The 14,504-nt window shown below is 32.5% G+C and overlaps 1 protein-coding gene across 1 annotated transcript; it reads right to left on the bottom strand.

Moving 5' to 3' along the window:
• Nucleotides 1–12,052: 12,052 nt before the first annotated feature.
• LOC130903083 (uncharacterized) lies at nt 12,053–13,441 on the bottom strand. The gene has a single exon (XM_057815344.1). It carries the CDS (start codon nt 13,439–13,441, stop codon nt 12,053–12,055), a length of 1,389 nt encoding a protein of 462 aa, XP_057671327.1.
• Between the last annotated feature and the right edge of the window lie 1,063 nt (nt 13,442–14,504).

The following is a 14,504-nucleotide window of genomic DNA, read 5'->3' as shown; positions in this document are numbered from 1 at the left end:
ATGCTAATATAAAGGATGTCCATCGCATTTTATAATTTTAACTCAAAGTTCGTTACGACAAGTTCTTTAAGACCTTTGTCTTTGAATTTAGATACCAGATACTGTCGCATTTTATTTCTAAATTATGAACTAATTTAGAAACCTCATATATCATTAATATTTTTTCAATTGTCATTTTTCCATTTTGTTAAGTATAGTATCAATTACTTCATCATATTTCGACCCTCGGCGGGACTTAATGACCATGTACACTTACCACTCGAGACGGAACGTAAAAAGTAATAGAAAAAGAATCTCGAGTGGAAACGACGCACAGCCGTTTTGAATAATTTTTTTTTTTCTATATGGAATTTCGCTACTTTACCGATCAAAGTTCCTAAAGGAAAATTACGTGGTTTGAAAATAATAACTGATATGATTTCCATACGTCACACCCGAATTTTTGTCCTTGAAAAGGCACTTTCTTTGTACTTCTGAATGATGCGAGATTACTTGGGTTTGAAGAGTAGTCGATTCGGAATTGGAAACATCATTTCGTGTTTTACGGATTTGGGATGTTTAGTATTTTCTCTTCTAGGTACATTAGTTTGTTGGTTACCATTCAGAACAGAAAAGGCCATAGAAATTGATTAATTTAATATTAATAACGACTTTATTAACCTTAATATATTTACTATAACTGACTTATTCAGCTAAAATATTACTATTTTCCACCAAATATTACTTTCATTTCACCAATTTACTTTTTTACTTCACTATGTGAGTCTTCACTTACTAAAAATAAATTATTTGTAAACTACTTCCAGTATTGGTGTAGTGCCTATACTTGTTATTAAAAAAGTTAATCAAATACTTGCCAACATCTTAAAAGCATTTAGCTTGTTTAAATTATATTCATCAAAATAAAACATTGTGGTGTGTACGTGAGCATTTTAAAATACACAAGTACGTATAGGTATATTAAGTTCAAACCTCTGACATCAATCAAAGGTGTACAAAATGTGCAAAATAATTGTACATACCTACTATAAGAATCAATATTTAATAAAAAATATACCTTTTTTGTCAAAATTTACTTCATAACTTAAACTATATTCACCTAATCTTCACGTATAAAAACTTAAACATAAGTAATTTTTCCAACTAGATACCATTTCCGTTCCTATCATTATAATGAATTACGAAGTTCCTTTCATTGAAACTTTGGTTTACTTTGATCTTGAATGAATAAAAAAGATGAACCCATTTGGCATGTTTGAATATAATTGAAGCCAACTTACAGTTAACCTCAATGTTGTCAAATTTTACAATTTATTTGTTTATTATCTGGATGCATAGTACGTTTCAAAAATATTTATTTATACATCGTAATATTATTAAAAATCAATAAGAATCTGGCTCTAATTCTTACTAAATTTGGTTAATACACAATATTTCCCACAATTGATCTAAACAAAGATCAAGAAAATAATTTTGGCGAGAATGTTTATGAAAAAATATAAGCTATGTAAAATTTCTATGTAACTGTAATCGTTTATGCTTTTGTTTTATCTAGCATAGAATGTTTGGATGAAATAATATCAAATAATATCAAATACTAATTACCAAGAACATTTAAGAGAAAAGGAGATGGCTCGATTAGAAAAACATACAGATAAAGGATTAGATAAAATTGTGACCGTTTTTGATCTACAAGCTTCCCTGCCTTGCCCTCAAAGAGAATCATCAGCCTTTTATTACGTGTCCAAATTAAACGTGTATAACTTCACTATGTATGAGCTAAAGTCCAAGAAGACTGCCAACGAAATTGGCAGTTGCATCTGGTTATACCTCGAAAACCTAAACAGAACTGTCAATACCCCAGTTAATGTCATTTTTTACAGTGATAACTGCGGAGGTCAGCAAAAAAACCGGTTTATTTTTGCCCTGTTCATGTTTGCCACTTGGGAGCTTAAAAATATCAGATCTATAGCGCACAAATTCCTAGTAACTGGACACACTCAAAACGAGGGCGACAATGTTCACTCTGTTATAGAACGGGCTATAAAGAAATATAGAAAAGCCTCACCTATCTACGTCCCAGAAAATTATATTTCTATCATCTCACAAGCAAAGAAGACACCTCCAGCAAACAGCTGGCTTGACAATAAAGGACGCTTTGTTCAATGAAGACGGTGTTAAGGTACCAATCGCTGATATCTGTGTGATTGAGACATACAAAGATGAGCCTGGATTTTTTCGATATAAAACATCATTCTCTCAGCAAGATTTCAAATCTATCAACATAGCAAACCAGAACAAGAAACGTCGAAGCAGTTCATCTGCTTCTTGCAGTTTCAGTTTTACTCCAACTGTAACACTCTCCAAGGCCTATACAAGAAAGTCGAGCATCACTAATAAAAAAAAAGAAGCATTACTTTCTCTTTTCCAGAAAAAAACCACTGGTGTAGCTGTCATGCCTCTGTGTTACAAAGAGTTTTACAAAAATTTATAAAAGGTGCAAACTAATCGCTTCCTTGGTTTTCCTACAATTTTTGTTATTTTATACTGTTATTATTATTTTCATTTTTTTCCAAAGCAATTGTATTGTTGATTTCCTACAATAGGAAACGAATTAGCCCAGTATTTTTTTCTCTCTTTTTTTAAGTATCTAGTTGTAAAAGTATTTACATGCATTTTTTTCCAAGTAATTGTATTGTTGAGTTCCTTCAGTAGGAAACGAATTGGCACAGTATTTTTTTTCTCTTTTTGTAGTATCTAGATATAAAGTTTTACATGCATTTATTGTACAAAGTCATATTTTGTAATAAGCTGTGATTATCTTAAAATAATGAAAATGTTTTTTTGTCTACAATTTGTGATAAGAGTGCCTACCTAGTCTGAAGAAAGACGTAGTTACCACTGAGAATGAAGACTCATGACTTTTTTTCACTAAAAATGTCTCACTAGTCTCAAGGATTTTTGAATTCATGAAGATATTTATTATGTTTTACACTTTTGTTCCTATTTTTGTACTTGTTTCATAAAAAATAAACAGCTTTTGAATGATTAATAACTGGAGTTATCCATAAAAACCTGAAATATTTCGGTGCAAGATAGGATCATCTTGGAGTTTTGCTCATAATTACTCATAAAAAAAATAGTATAGAGAGAGGGGAAAACCTCTGTAAATCTATAGAGGGGTACTTTTATTGTGATGATTCGTGCAAAATTTAAAAAATTCGGATAATGCAATCATCGGATATCAATTGAAGAGAAAAGCATAAACTTTAATCAGCTCTCCTGAGAAATCGCTTTTTTTGAAATAAACCAGTCTTGAACTGGACAAGCGATATGATAGTTGGAAAATGCAGTTTTGTGGTCACGTATATTTCTGACATAGCTACCTGGGAAATCGCGCGCGGAGTTGTGCATACAAAAACTAATAGTTTCCCTCGTTATTACATTTATAATAATTCAAAATCCCTTACGGCTCAAAGTCCCGCAGATTTTTCTACAAATAGAGTTTATTGTACCAAACATACGTACGAAAAATATTTTTGTAGTCTGTTATAATGTAATTTTGAGCAAAAATCTATCATGTACCCCCACGAGTTTTTTTCAAGTTTTGGAAAATTCGAAATAGGTTATAAGTCACCAAATTTAACTGCTGCGAATTTTTTTTGAGGGGCTGTTTAAAGTCAAAAGTTTATGTTACATTTATGTTAGAAACAATGAAAGAAAAGAATGAAAATAAAAGTTGGATGATCGAGAATAATGATCTAAAGATATTAGATGATGTGAAGATTGATTTGGAAAGAAAAGGGGTGAGAAACTAGAGGTTAATAACTATGGTTAGGTACAAATGGAAAGTATCGGTAAATAAGAGTAAGTTTGAGGATGAACTTACCTTGAAAAAGGCTGGAAAAGAAACTCCCGGAGTTGGTAGTAAATACGAATAATCGTAATAGTTTAAGAAATTGTATAATAATGATTCTGAATATCTACATTTTGTGCTTCAATTAACAAAACTCTTTCGCTATTCTTAGTTTTATCCTTAACATTGTCTTTTTTATAAGAAAACTCATTATCTTCAGACGTACCGCAATTAATAGATGTAATAACACCGTCCGATTGCATTTTAAATCTCTTCATTCTTCGATGTTTGATGTTTTCTTCTTTGGTAGCTTCGTGTGTTGGTTTAGAATTATCTCTAGCGCTCGAACTCGTTGGGATGCTACTACAATCGTTATTACTATCCGTAGCGGGTGTCTCATTTCTCAAATTTTCCATAATTTTGCGTTTATAACTCAAAGGACCCGGTTTAATTGCATCGCAAAAGCAACGCTTCTCTTTTCTCAATCTAGACATATCGGTTTTCATTTTATATCAATATTTGACATACGAACGACGTTGATGTCAAATTTAACTAACTTAACCTCAAAAAAACATTTTATTTATTACAATTGATTATTTGTATCCAATATACTTATTATAACCTCGAAATATCCTTCTTCTTTTTTATACGTCTGAGCGGTGTCAGATTCAATTAGACACTGTTTGAATCGGATTGCGCGGTCTAAAAATGCTAATAAAAATAAATGGATTTCCTCAAAATAAAAGTAACTAATGTAAATACAAATTTAGATTTCGCAAATCACTTTGAGTGTTAAGAATTATTTTTAGGAAACGAAAGAATATTTGTGTAAAATGTTTAAAAATGAGGGAACTTCTGAATAGAAGAGAGCAAATTTAATGCATAAATTTGCCGTATTTGCACAATGCAAATGTAAGAAAAGGGGCATTATCAGGTCCATTATATTAACATACGCGGTTCCAGGTAATTGGAAGACAAAAAAAAAACAAATTTGAATCGAAATCCACACATAAACGTCGAATCTATCTTCAATATTATAATTACATTAAAATCCTCGATCATTTCCTTCAACAACTTCCTGTTTTTCGTTTTTTTCCCGCTAGTTTATAAGTCCTACTTTCCTAAAGTCCTAGAACTGCAGTTTCAGTTTCTCTGATTACATCACATCGTACTGTATATTGAATAAGGACACAGAAATACGCATTTGAAACTGTAGATGAAAAAATCAAGATCAAATGGTTCGAAAAGTATTTGTCAATGTTTGCAAACATAAATCTAAACCTAGACGTCTGAATAGGATTCATGGAATGTTATTTGTGGTCAGTCCTTCTGTAGAAAAAGAAATTTTCACCTGGATAGCTCAAACGATCAAACAATTTGTGACACGGCTCTATAGACGCATCTTGAAGACACCTTGGACTGACTGAATCACCAACGACGAAGTACTAAGACGCATTAGTCGCAACAAAAAGCTGTTGACAATTATTAAGATTGCGTACGCCGTGGAAACAACCGTCATACATAAAAAAGAAGAAGAAGAAGATTGCAAAAAAAATAAAGAAATAGAGGAAGAACTGGGAGGAGAAAATGTGAGGTATAGAAAAGATTAAATTTGGCGAGACACATAATGAGAATTTGTAAGAATAATAGATACCTCTATGGTCTATGAGCTAGAAACAAAGACAGATGAGGAAATACCTGTAGAAATCGAATTGAAGGAGAAGACAGGACCAAAAAAAACTGCAGCAAAAACCTCAAGGGGAGTAAACCACCCCAATAAAAAGATAGAAAAATTTTGTTTCTTTTATAGACAAGGAGTTTGTGGACGTTGTTAGGATTTGACGAGACTAACATTTTCGTTACTTATTTTTCGATGACATTTTTATCTCCAAGTAGTAATAGTTTTAGAAAAATTCGTTAAAGAAATTTTACGTTATCTAATTGATCATCTTGTATCGTAAAAAACAACCAAAAAAAACACATACAAACATTGTTAAACTACCAATTCATCTATTCCGACGTAGAAAAGTTATGGCAAAGCACAAAATACGGAAAAATATAAAGATAATACCTCCGTGAGCCCTTAAGGGAATATATATAAATACGTCGAGATTATGCAGCTCTCTCTACCACCCGTTGTGCTTTTCGTCTCTAATAAACATGGAGATTATTATTTCGAATGAGTTTAACGTTTTATGGGACATAATAACCTAGAATGATGGCAAAAAGGAAAAGGATAAAAAACGGCAGACGGTCGTTGTTAAATATAGAAAAGCAGTTGTAGACTCGAGCTCGGTATTTCTGACCGGAATGGAGATATATTACGAGACCTTAGTTTATTCTACAGAATTAAGCTTCCAAGTGGTTTTTACTGGTCGCACAATAAAATAAGAAAATTGTAAAATAATTCAATCTACGAGTTTAATTTTTAACCTCCGATTCTCCAAATATCTATGAGAACTTTTGTAAGAAACCTCGTATAATAATCAAGTTTGCACAATCAACCGTTTCGACATTGGAGTTCTCACTATCAACAGTCGGATGTCTAGGTTAAAACGAAAAAAAAAATTAGGGACTTCTTCGGCGGCGGAGACGGGCGGCGTCGAGGACGTCATTAGACTAAGCGAATGTCTTTTAATCTCAAATTCGGCATGACACCATTTTAATTAATAGCGTGTGCTTTAGTCGATATCATTTCAAAGAGCAGACGGATGTAAAAGCAGACATAATTTATTTGATGTATATGCAGCAAATGTCGCTGTTAGTTTTTTTGTTTATCACATGAAAACAACTCAAATTTTAAAACTACTCGGACCACCGAACGTCTATTTTCGTAAATTCAAACATCAGATATTATAGCATAGATTTCATCAATGTTTGGCTTTTGAAAAATCTTCAATAATATTGATAATGGTTATCCATTGAGGAAAAGTCTTCTCGCCTTACTAGGAAAGCAAGAAGACTTAAACATTATCCTAATTGATACCATTAACTCCCAAGATACTTCCCAGGAGCTTGCCTGTAAAACACAGACACTGGATTATAGCTCAAAACGAATTATCCTTTTTTGAACGAAACCAGATTTGTTTTATTCGATGATAGTAGTTTGGAGAGGTCTAACGCGTTCAGAAAGACTAGATTTTTCCAAAAAACGTCTTTCCATACTAAAGAGGAATAGTCTTTTTTTGGGTACAGATAGCATTTGGGGGTACAAACAAGATTGTTCTCCATTAACAGACACTAAGAACACAAGACCACTTAAATATCGTCTATTTTCAGGTGAATATATAAAAATAAGTGTCCAGAATATCTATTTTCAAAGAAAAATATCTCGGTTGCAAAATATCAAACAACGGACCTACCTACACGATATAAAGTTATTAATACAGACGAAATAATAAAAAAATTTCAACGCAAACACCCATTGATGGATAGTATTATAAAAATAATGATCCAAATCGCCTAAACTTGTTGGAACCGATGTAGGACACCATCAAGTATACCCAGAATACTTCTCAGAAGCTTGGCTATAGAACGCGAACACCAGATTTTAGATCTAAACTAATTATCCTTTTTTGGACGAAACCAGATTTGATTTATTCGATGATAGTAGTCAGTAGTAAGAGGTCTAACGCGTTCAGAAAGACTAGATTTTTCCAAAAAACGTCTTTCCATACTAAACAGGAATAGTCTTTTTTTGGGTACATATAGCATTTGGTGGAACAAACAAGATTGTTCTCCATAAACAGACACTAAGAACACAAGACGACTTAAATATCGTCTATTTTCAGGTGAATATATAAAAATAAGTGTTCAGAATATCTATTTTCAAAGAAAAATGTCTCGGTTGCAAAATATCAAACAACGGACCTACCTACACGATATAAAGTTGTTAATACAGACGAAATAATAAAAAAATTTCAACGCAAACACCCAATAATGGATAGTATTATAAAAATAATGATCCAAATCGCCTAAACTTGCTGGAACCGATGTAGGACACTATCAAATATACCCAGGATACTTCTCAGAAGCTTGGCTATAGAATGCGAACACCAGATTTTAGATCTAAACTAATTATCCTTTTTTGAACGAAACCAGATTTGATTTAATCGATGATAGTAGTCAGTAGTAAGAGGTCTAACGCGTTCAGAAAGACTAGATTTTTCTAGTTCCATACTAAAAACGAACAGTCTTTTTTGGGTACATATAGGATTTGGTGGGACAAACAAGGTTTTTTTCCATAAACAGACACTAAGAACACAAGACGACGATTTTTACTGGACACCCTATTTCAAGAAAAGTTGTAGATGCAAAGAAAAAAAGTATGGACAAATGTTGACTCGTTTTTCCTGAATATTCTGTATCTGAGTTGAGAAGCTATGTGCACATCCATGTACCCTGCTAGTGCACTAAATACAATTAACAGGACCTATTCGTATATTCAAAAGGAGACAAACGTTTTCTTTGCTGAGTAATGTTCCACAATTTCTACTAAACTGGTAAGACTAACGAACAATATAAATCAGCTTAACGTCGTGGCATTAATCTAAACGCCAGAAGGGATTAAATTTTGGACTAAATTGGTATACCTTTCAAACGGTTGGGATTTTTGAGTCCTTATTTCACACTTGACCGGAAGAAAGATGTGAATAATTGCTTAGGAAAAACTTTTTTCTTATATTTCAAGCCACATTTTCTGGAAATTCGAATTTCATTGCGTAATGTAACGCTTTGGCATATCTTGACAATCAAAACGATTACCACTTGAATAATCGATCATAATCGATTATTATTTAATCGTAACTTATCGATTTTTAGCCAATTACGTTTCTCAATTCGTAAAACTTAATATTAATTTAATGTAATTCAATACTCAAACTTTCTATTGGATATTGTTTGTTTTATTAGGGATTCGTGATGTTTTTTTATGACTTCTTGAAATTTAAAATATCCGTTTTATACGGATTATTATACTGTTTATACGAAATGTAGAAGTTTATTTCGTGATAAAGAGTACTGCCTGGGGTTTATTCATAAAAAGCAGTGGCTATATAACCAAACAGACTGAATACATTGTTCACGCCGATATAGATTGACGCTCGTTTCGATAACCAAGTTATATCATCTTCAGAAACTGAAGATAAACTGTGTATTCTAAGTGCATTTAAGCCCTCGAAAGCTCCTGCATAGATATCTGATTTTTCGAAATCTTTGTCTGACTTTTGTATATGTTAATATTTAATTTCTTATTTTTTAGACCTTTTAATATGTTTATACTTCTGAATTTTCTTGATTTTTGGAGTCTTTTGTTCTAAAAAACGTCAAATTTTTATTTGTATTTCAAAAATTACGAAAAAAAAACGGAATAGGCCTAGAATCAAGAAGAAGAAGAAGAAAATTCAATGAAATAATGTCGAAAAATAGACAAAAAAGATACTAAATATGTAATTGTTATTGAAAATTTAATAAAAGAACGTCTAAAAACAAAAATATACAAAAACAAAAAAAAGTAACGTGTAAGTCTTACATTAAACGGAGTCAAAGAAAAATATTTAACAGTGTAATATTTATTTTAAAAAATGGTAGTTTCGTTGTTGTTGAATTCCAACCTGAAATTCATCACCTTGTATATGTTGGAAACGATAAAAAAATCAAAAATAATTGCTTATAATGGATAGAACAAATTTTTAGAAAAATATAGAAAACCAAACACGTTTATCGGTTAAATAGTCACGCCCCGATTCACATCAATTTGCTTTGTACGTTTTTTTTGTTGACGTGAAATATTTTTGGTTCATGGTTCATGCGCGCTTTTTTGCACTTATTTTTTACGACCCTTTTTCAATTAGAGTTTATTGGTTCGTGTTTATGTATCCATCTTTTTATAGCGAGAGGAATAAATATGCATTTTTTGCAAATTGATCATCGTAATTTTGAATAATTAAAAATGTAATAACAAAACTCGTTTACATTTTTTTAACATAAGAAATCCAATAATGATAATGTATAAATTAATATTGATATAGTTTCCGCGTCCTGATCAAACCCTGTATAACAGAGTTATTTGATAGATACTTGAGTTTCGTGATACGGCAACACTGATGTGAATACATATATGAAATCTGTCATTGTCATCATAAAGTTTGACATTTGTAATGGCGAACGTGTTGTTTATTACGATTTTCGACGTAGATTAAACCAATGTTGAAGAATTCGGTGATGAAACCCAATCTCGCGGACGTTGTTATGAACCCACGTTTCATCTATAACATAAAACGGTTTTATTTCTGTTAAACGCTCGATGGAAACATTTTCGCGTCGATGGTTTTGTTTCAATGTGCGCAAACGCGGCATCCATCTTGTACTCAACTTTCTAATGTCAAAATTTTCAGTTAAAACACGATGTACATGTCGAGTATGTTTGCTATGAATAAACTGAACGATCCACGAGATTTCAGAAAAGATAATCGTTTTCTTCTCACTTCTCATTTTGAAAACATCGCTATACATGGTTTTCCCTAGCTAGTATCTAAAAGATTCAAGAATGAATGTTACAACGGGACGTAAAAGTGCTTTTTACGACCCCCGATATTAAATAGAATCATATATTGCAGAATTCTACGTTTAAAAACTACACCAAGAAAAATGTTGAAAAACTCATCAATTTAATCGAAAGATATATTCGAAAGACTATGGTAGAAACGGTCTAGAAACAAACAAAACATCATAGAAAAGAAAAAAAGGAAGTTTCAAAACGCATCTAAATAGAAAAAGAACAAATAATAGTCAAAACAAATAAAAATTTAAGCGATTTTTTATCAAATTGCAGCGTTTTGTTAGTTTAAGTTGAATGAAATTCATAATTTTATCATACCTCGTATACGAGTGAAAATTTTCTAAATCTGTTGATTGCATTTTAGATTTTTAACCATGCAAACATTTAAAAAAGAATAATTTTTTTTCGTAATATCAACAATTTAAAGGTAAGAGTAGGTAATTTTTAATTTGTTACATGTTTCTCAGTGTACTTTTATATAAAACATGGAAATTCGTAATAAAAGTTGCAGACGGTGGTAAAATGAAGCTGTTAAAGTAACGACGATGTTCAGAAACTATAATTTTGTATAATGTTCAAAAAAACAACAACTTATATATATTTAAATAAATTTATTCATACAATTTAACAAATTAAAGTTAGTTATTTGAAAAAATGATTGTTAATAATAACAGTATGAGCTCTAATAGTAACTATTCCAACATCATCTAAATTTTCGGAATCATTGTCTGGTTTTTCTTCACGATTAGAAGTATTGACAGCGTCTTCATCGAAAGCTACTTCTAGTTGAGGTATTATCGTATCTTCGTTATCGTTTTCAATAATAGTACCCAGTTTGAGATCTTGTTTAGAACTAGGAAGTTCGCTTAACATAATAGGTACCTTCAAATCTTCAACGCTTCTTTCAACTGAACTCACGAATCTTGGTGGTACTCGAGGTAATTTCTCCAAAAATACAATGGGGAATGTACATTCCGTTTGCGTGGAAGTATCGCTGGTTCTTCTTCTCAATATATTCATGTTCATTATTATAATAAACGATTCAGTAATTATGACAGATGTCAAAACAGATCGGTCAATTTTGATATATAAAATGTCAATTATTGTTGTAGAACTAGGGGAAATGTGCCTATGATGGACCCCTAAAGGAAATATCATTACAACTTTTTTAGTTTTGGACTTATTAATTTTTTTTACATGAAAATATATACTTAGCTCGAAGTTTATTATAGTATAGGAAGATTTTTCTGCCAAATAATTTCCTGTTTAATAGCATAGCTATTTTTAAAAATGTAGTCGAGGGGTCCATCATTGGCACACATCTGCCCATGTCGGACTCCTTTAAAATAAATGAAAAAAAAAGTCTTTAAAGTTTTATTAGAAAAAAAATATAGAACAAACTAACATCACGTTAGGTTCAGAGCTCACAAATAAAAGACTTGCAATGGAAGGAAACACCAGCGCACTCATTATGGCACCACGAGTTACATTTTTGACAACGAATCCACTTTTCTTTTGCACGTGAGTGCGAGAATAACTCATTGCAGTAAAGGCAGCTAGCATCATCATCTGAGTCATCTTGTCCCTTTTCCAAAAAGTTCTCTAAGGCGGATTCATCTTCATCAGAACTGTCATTTTCAATGACAAGTTTCCGTTTTACTATCCTGGCTTGTTGTTTTCTTATCTTTGTTTCCTTTTCTATAACCTTCCTTTACAGAAATGTCGAGAACTGACGATGAAGACATGTTAAGACCAGATGTGGATGGGGTTTGAATTTCTAATTCCATTTGGTTCTCGATGATATCTCCTTGAGCCTCGGGAATCTGCTTATCCGCTGCTAAAGCTGGTGCAATCTGCCAGTCCTCGAAGACATGAGGATTGAAAGGATGAATGCCAGTCTTTTTGAACGAATTTATTGCATTTGATGGTACAGCACTCTTCAAATAAGCTTGATTGAGAAGACCTGCTATTTTGAATTGAGTCACTGCCTTCCCCGGGTTTTGACGAAGCCATAATTGAATTTCTTGATCAAAATACGTATGAAGAGGACGGAAGAATCCTACGTCCAATGGTTGAACGTGATGTGAACAATCTGCCGGGAAGCAGAACACAATTACCCCATTTTCTTTTGCAAACTGAAGAGATTCGAAACTCTTATGGCTACTGTGCCCATCTAGGAGCAAAAGAACCTTATTGTTATTAGATGCTTTCGTATACTTCACGAAATGCTTTAGCCATCTACAAAAAATTTCACTGGTCATCCAACCTTTTTCTTGTACGAAAGCTATGCTACCAACGGGAGCACCGTTCATAAGCTCATCGTTCATCCTTTGACGAGGGTAAATAAGAGCAGGAGGGATGTAAGTGCCCATGACATTCATTGCGCACACTACGGTCACGTGCTGCCCACGCTCTGCACTGCTGAGTGCACCAACTTGCTTCCGACCTTTTGAAGCGTAAATTTTTTGACATTTCTTTTGGACCGTAGTCAAACCTGACTCATCCATATTAAATATATTTTCGGGAGGAAAGTTGTACTGCTCCAGAGTGTTAGATAGTGCATTGAAATAGGCTTGAATATTAGGCTTGTTAAAAGCCTGGGCTCTAGCTAATGATGTACTTTCTGGACTACGCAAAGAAATTCGTGGATTGCGCTTCAGGAATCCCCTCACCCATTTCCAACCTGCCATTTTTGTTTCACGATTGAAACGATGCTCTATTTTATTTTTTTCGGCTACTTCGAATACCATCCGCCGCAAATATTTAGAGGTTAAACCAAAAAAACGTGTTTCCATATCAATAATATATCCTGCAATCTCCTCTTCGATGGCTTTAGAGAAAATTGCGGTTCGTCCTCCCAAATTACCCTTGGAACTGTCCTGTTTAGCCAAACGCCTTCGCAAAGTTGTTTTGGGAACATTGAAGGTCTTTGCAGCCAACTTAAAGCCCATACTGTGATCTTGTACGTTCTCAATAGCCTGTCGCATATCATGCTCGTCCCACTGTTGTCTTTTTTTGGATGCCATCTCTATAAATGGAAAAGAAAAACTAATAAAACAATATATTTATTTTGTTTATTTCAGTTCCAATGATGGACCCCTGGTCCATAAATTGTCTGTTATCATAAAAAAATGTTGGTGGATGTTTTATTTAGATAGACAGACAAACCAACGAATTGATTAAATAAAGTTTGTAAAAAGAAAAATTTCTAGGAAGCAGAAATAAGTGGACTTAAGGAGAGATACATAACCTCTAAGGAAAATAAGATCCGAGATTATTTTATATATCAAACAATACATGTGAACGTCCATTTTCAAAATAGAATAATTTCGACTATTTAATTAACAATAATTGTATTCAACGATCTAATTTAATGAACAGTTACAACAAAATTTCTCTGTAACACAGTTTATAAACTCGACGATGAGGTTCACCTTTTGTTTTCCATTTCCAACTTTTTCCCTCCACGCTTTTATTTATTAAGGAGGATGAATTAATAAAAACGTATACAAAGTAAAGTTTTACAAGCCGTTAGAACTTCATTTACATCCTGGAAAAAAAAGACATAAAATATCCCCCAAAATAAAATACGTTGAGAAAAATATTCCGAATAAAAAAATTCTCAACGAGGCCGTTTTAGAGAAATTTCAGTGTAGTGGGTGCTCCCACAAGTACCTAGCCTGACCTAAAGATGGAGGTAGTTATTTGAAAAATATTAAAAAGTACACAATCTATACAAAACTTTTATTTGAAAGGCGTTAGCCTAAATAATATGAAAGTTGAACTGAATTCTACGCAGGGCGAGATTGCTAGTTCGTTATAAACAGTAAAATATTGTGTAGCAAAGTTTATACGAGACCGTACGACCTTCGAAGACCAAATGTTTCAATATTGAAGACTCGATCGTGATGGTATTGATATTTTACTGTAGATTTTAGTTAGTAGATTGATTTACTTTAATTTTTAATTTAGTTAAAATCCGAAAGATAAATAAAAAGCCGACAGTTTTCTTTGCGGAGTAATGTTCCACAATTTCTACTAAACTGGTAAGACTAACGAACAATATAAATCAGCTTAACGTCGTGGCAT

This window comes from Diorhabda carinulata, chromosome Y (assembly GCF_026250575.1).
Source record: "Diorhabda carinulata isolate Delta chromosome Y, icDioCari1.1, whole genome shotgun sequence".
Classification (NCBI taxonomy): Eukaryota; Metazoa; Arthropoda; class Insecta; order Coleoptera; family Chrysomelidae; genus Diorhabda; species Diorhabda carinulata.
Note: the sequence above shows the minus strand (reverse complement) of the source record. Positions and strands in the feature narration are given on the sequence as shown.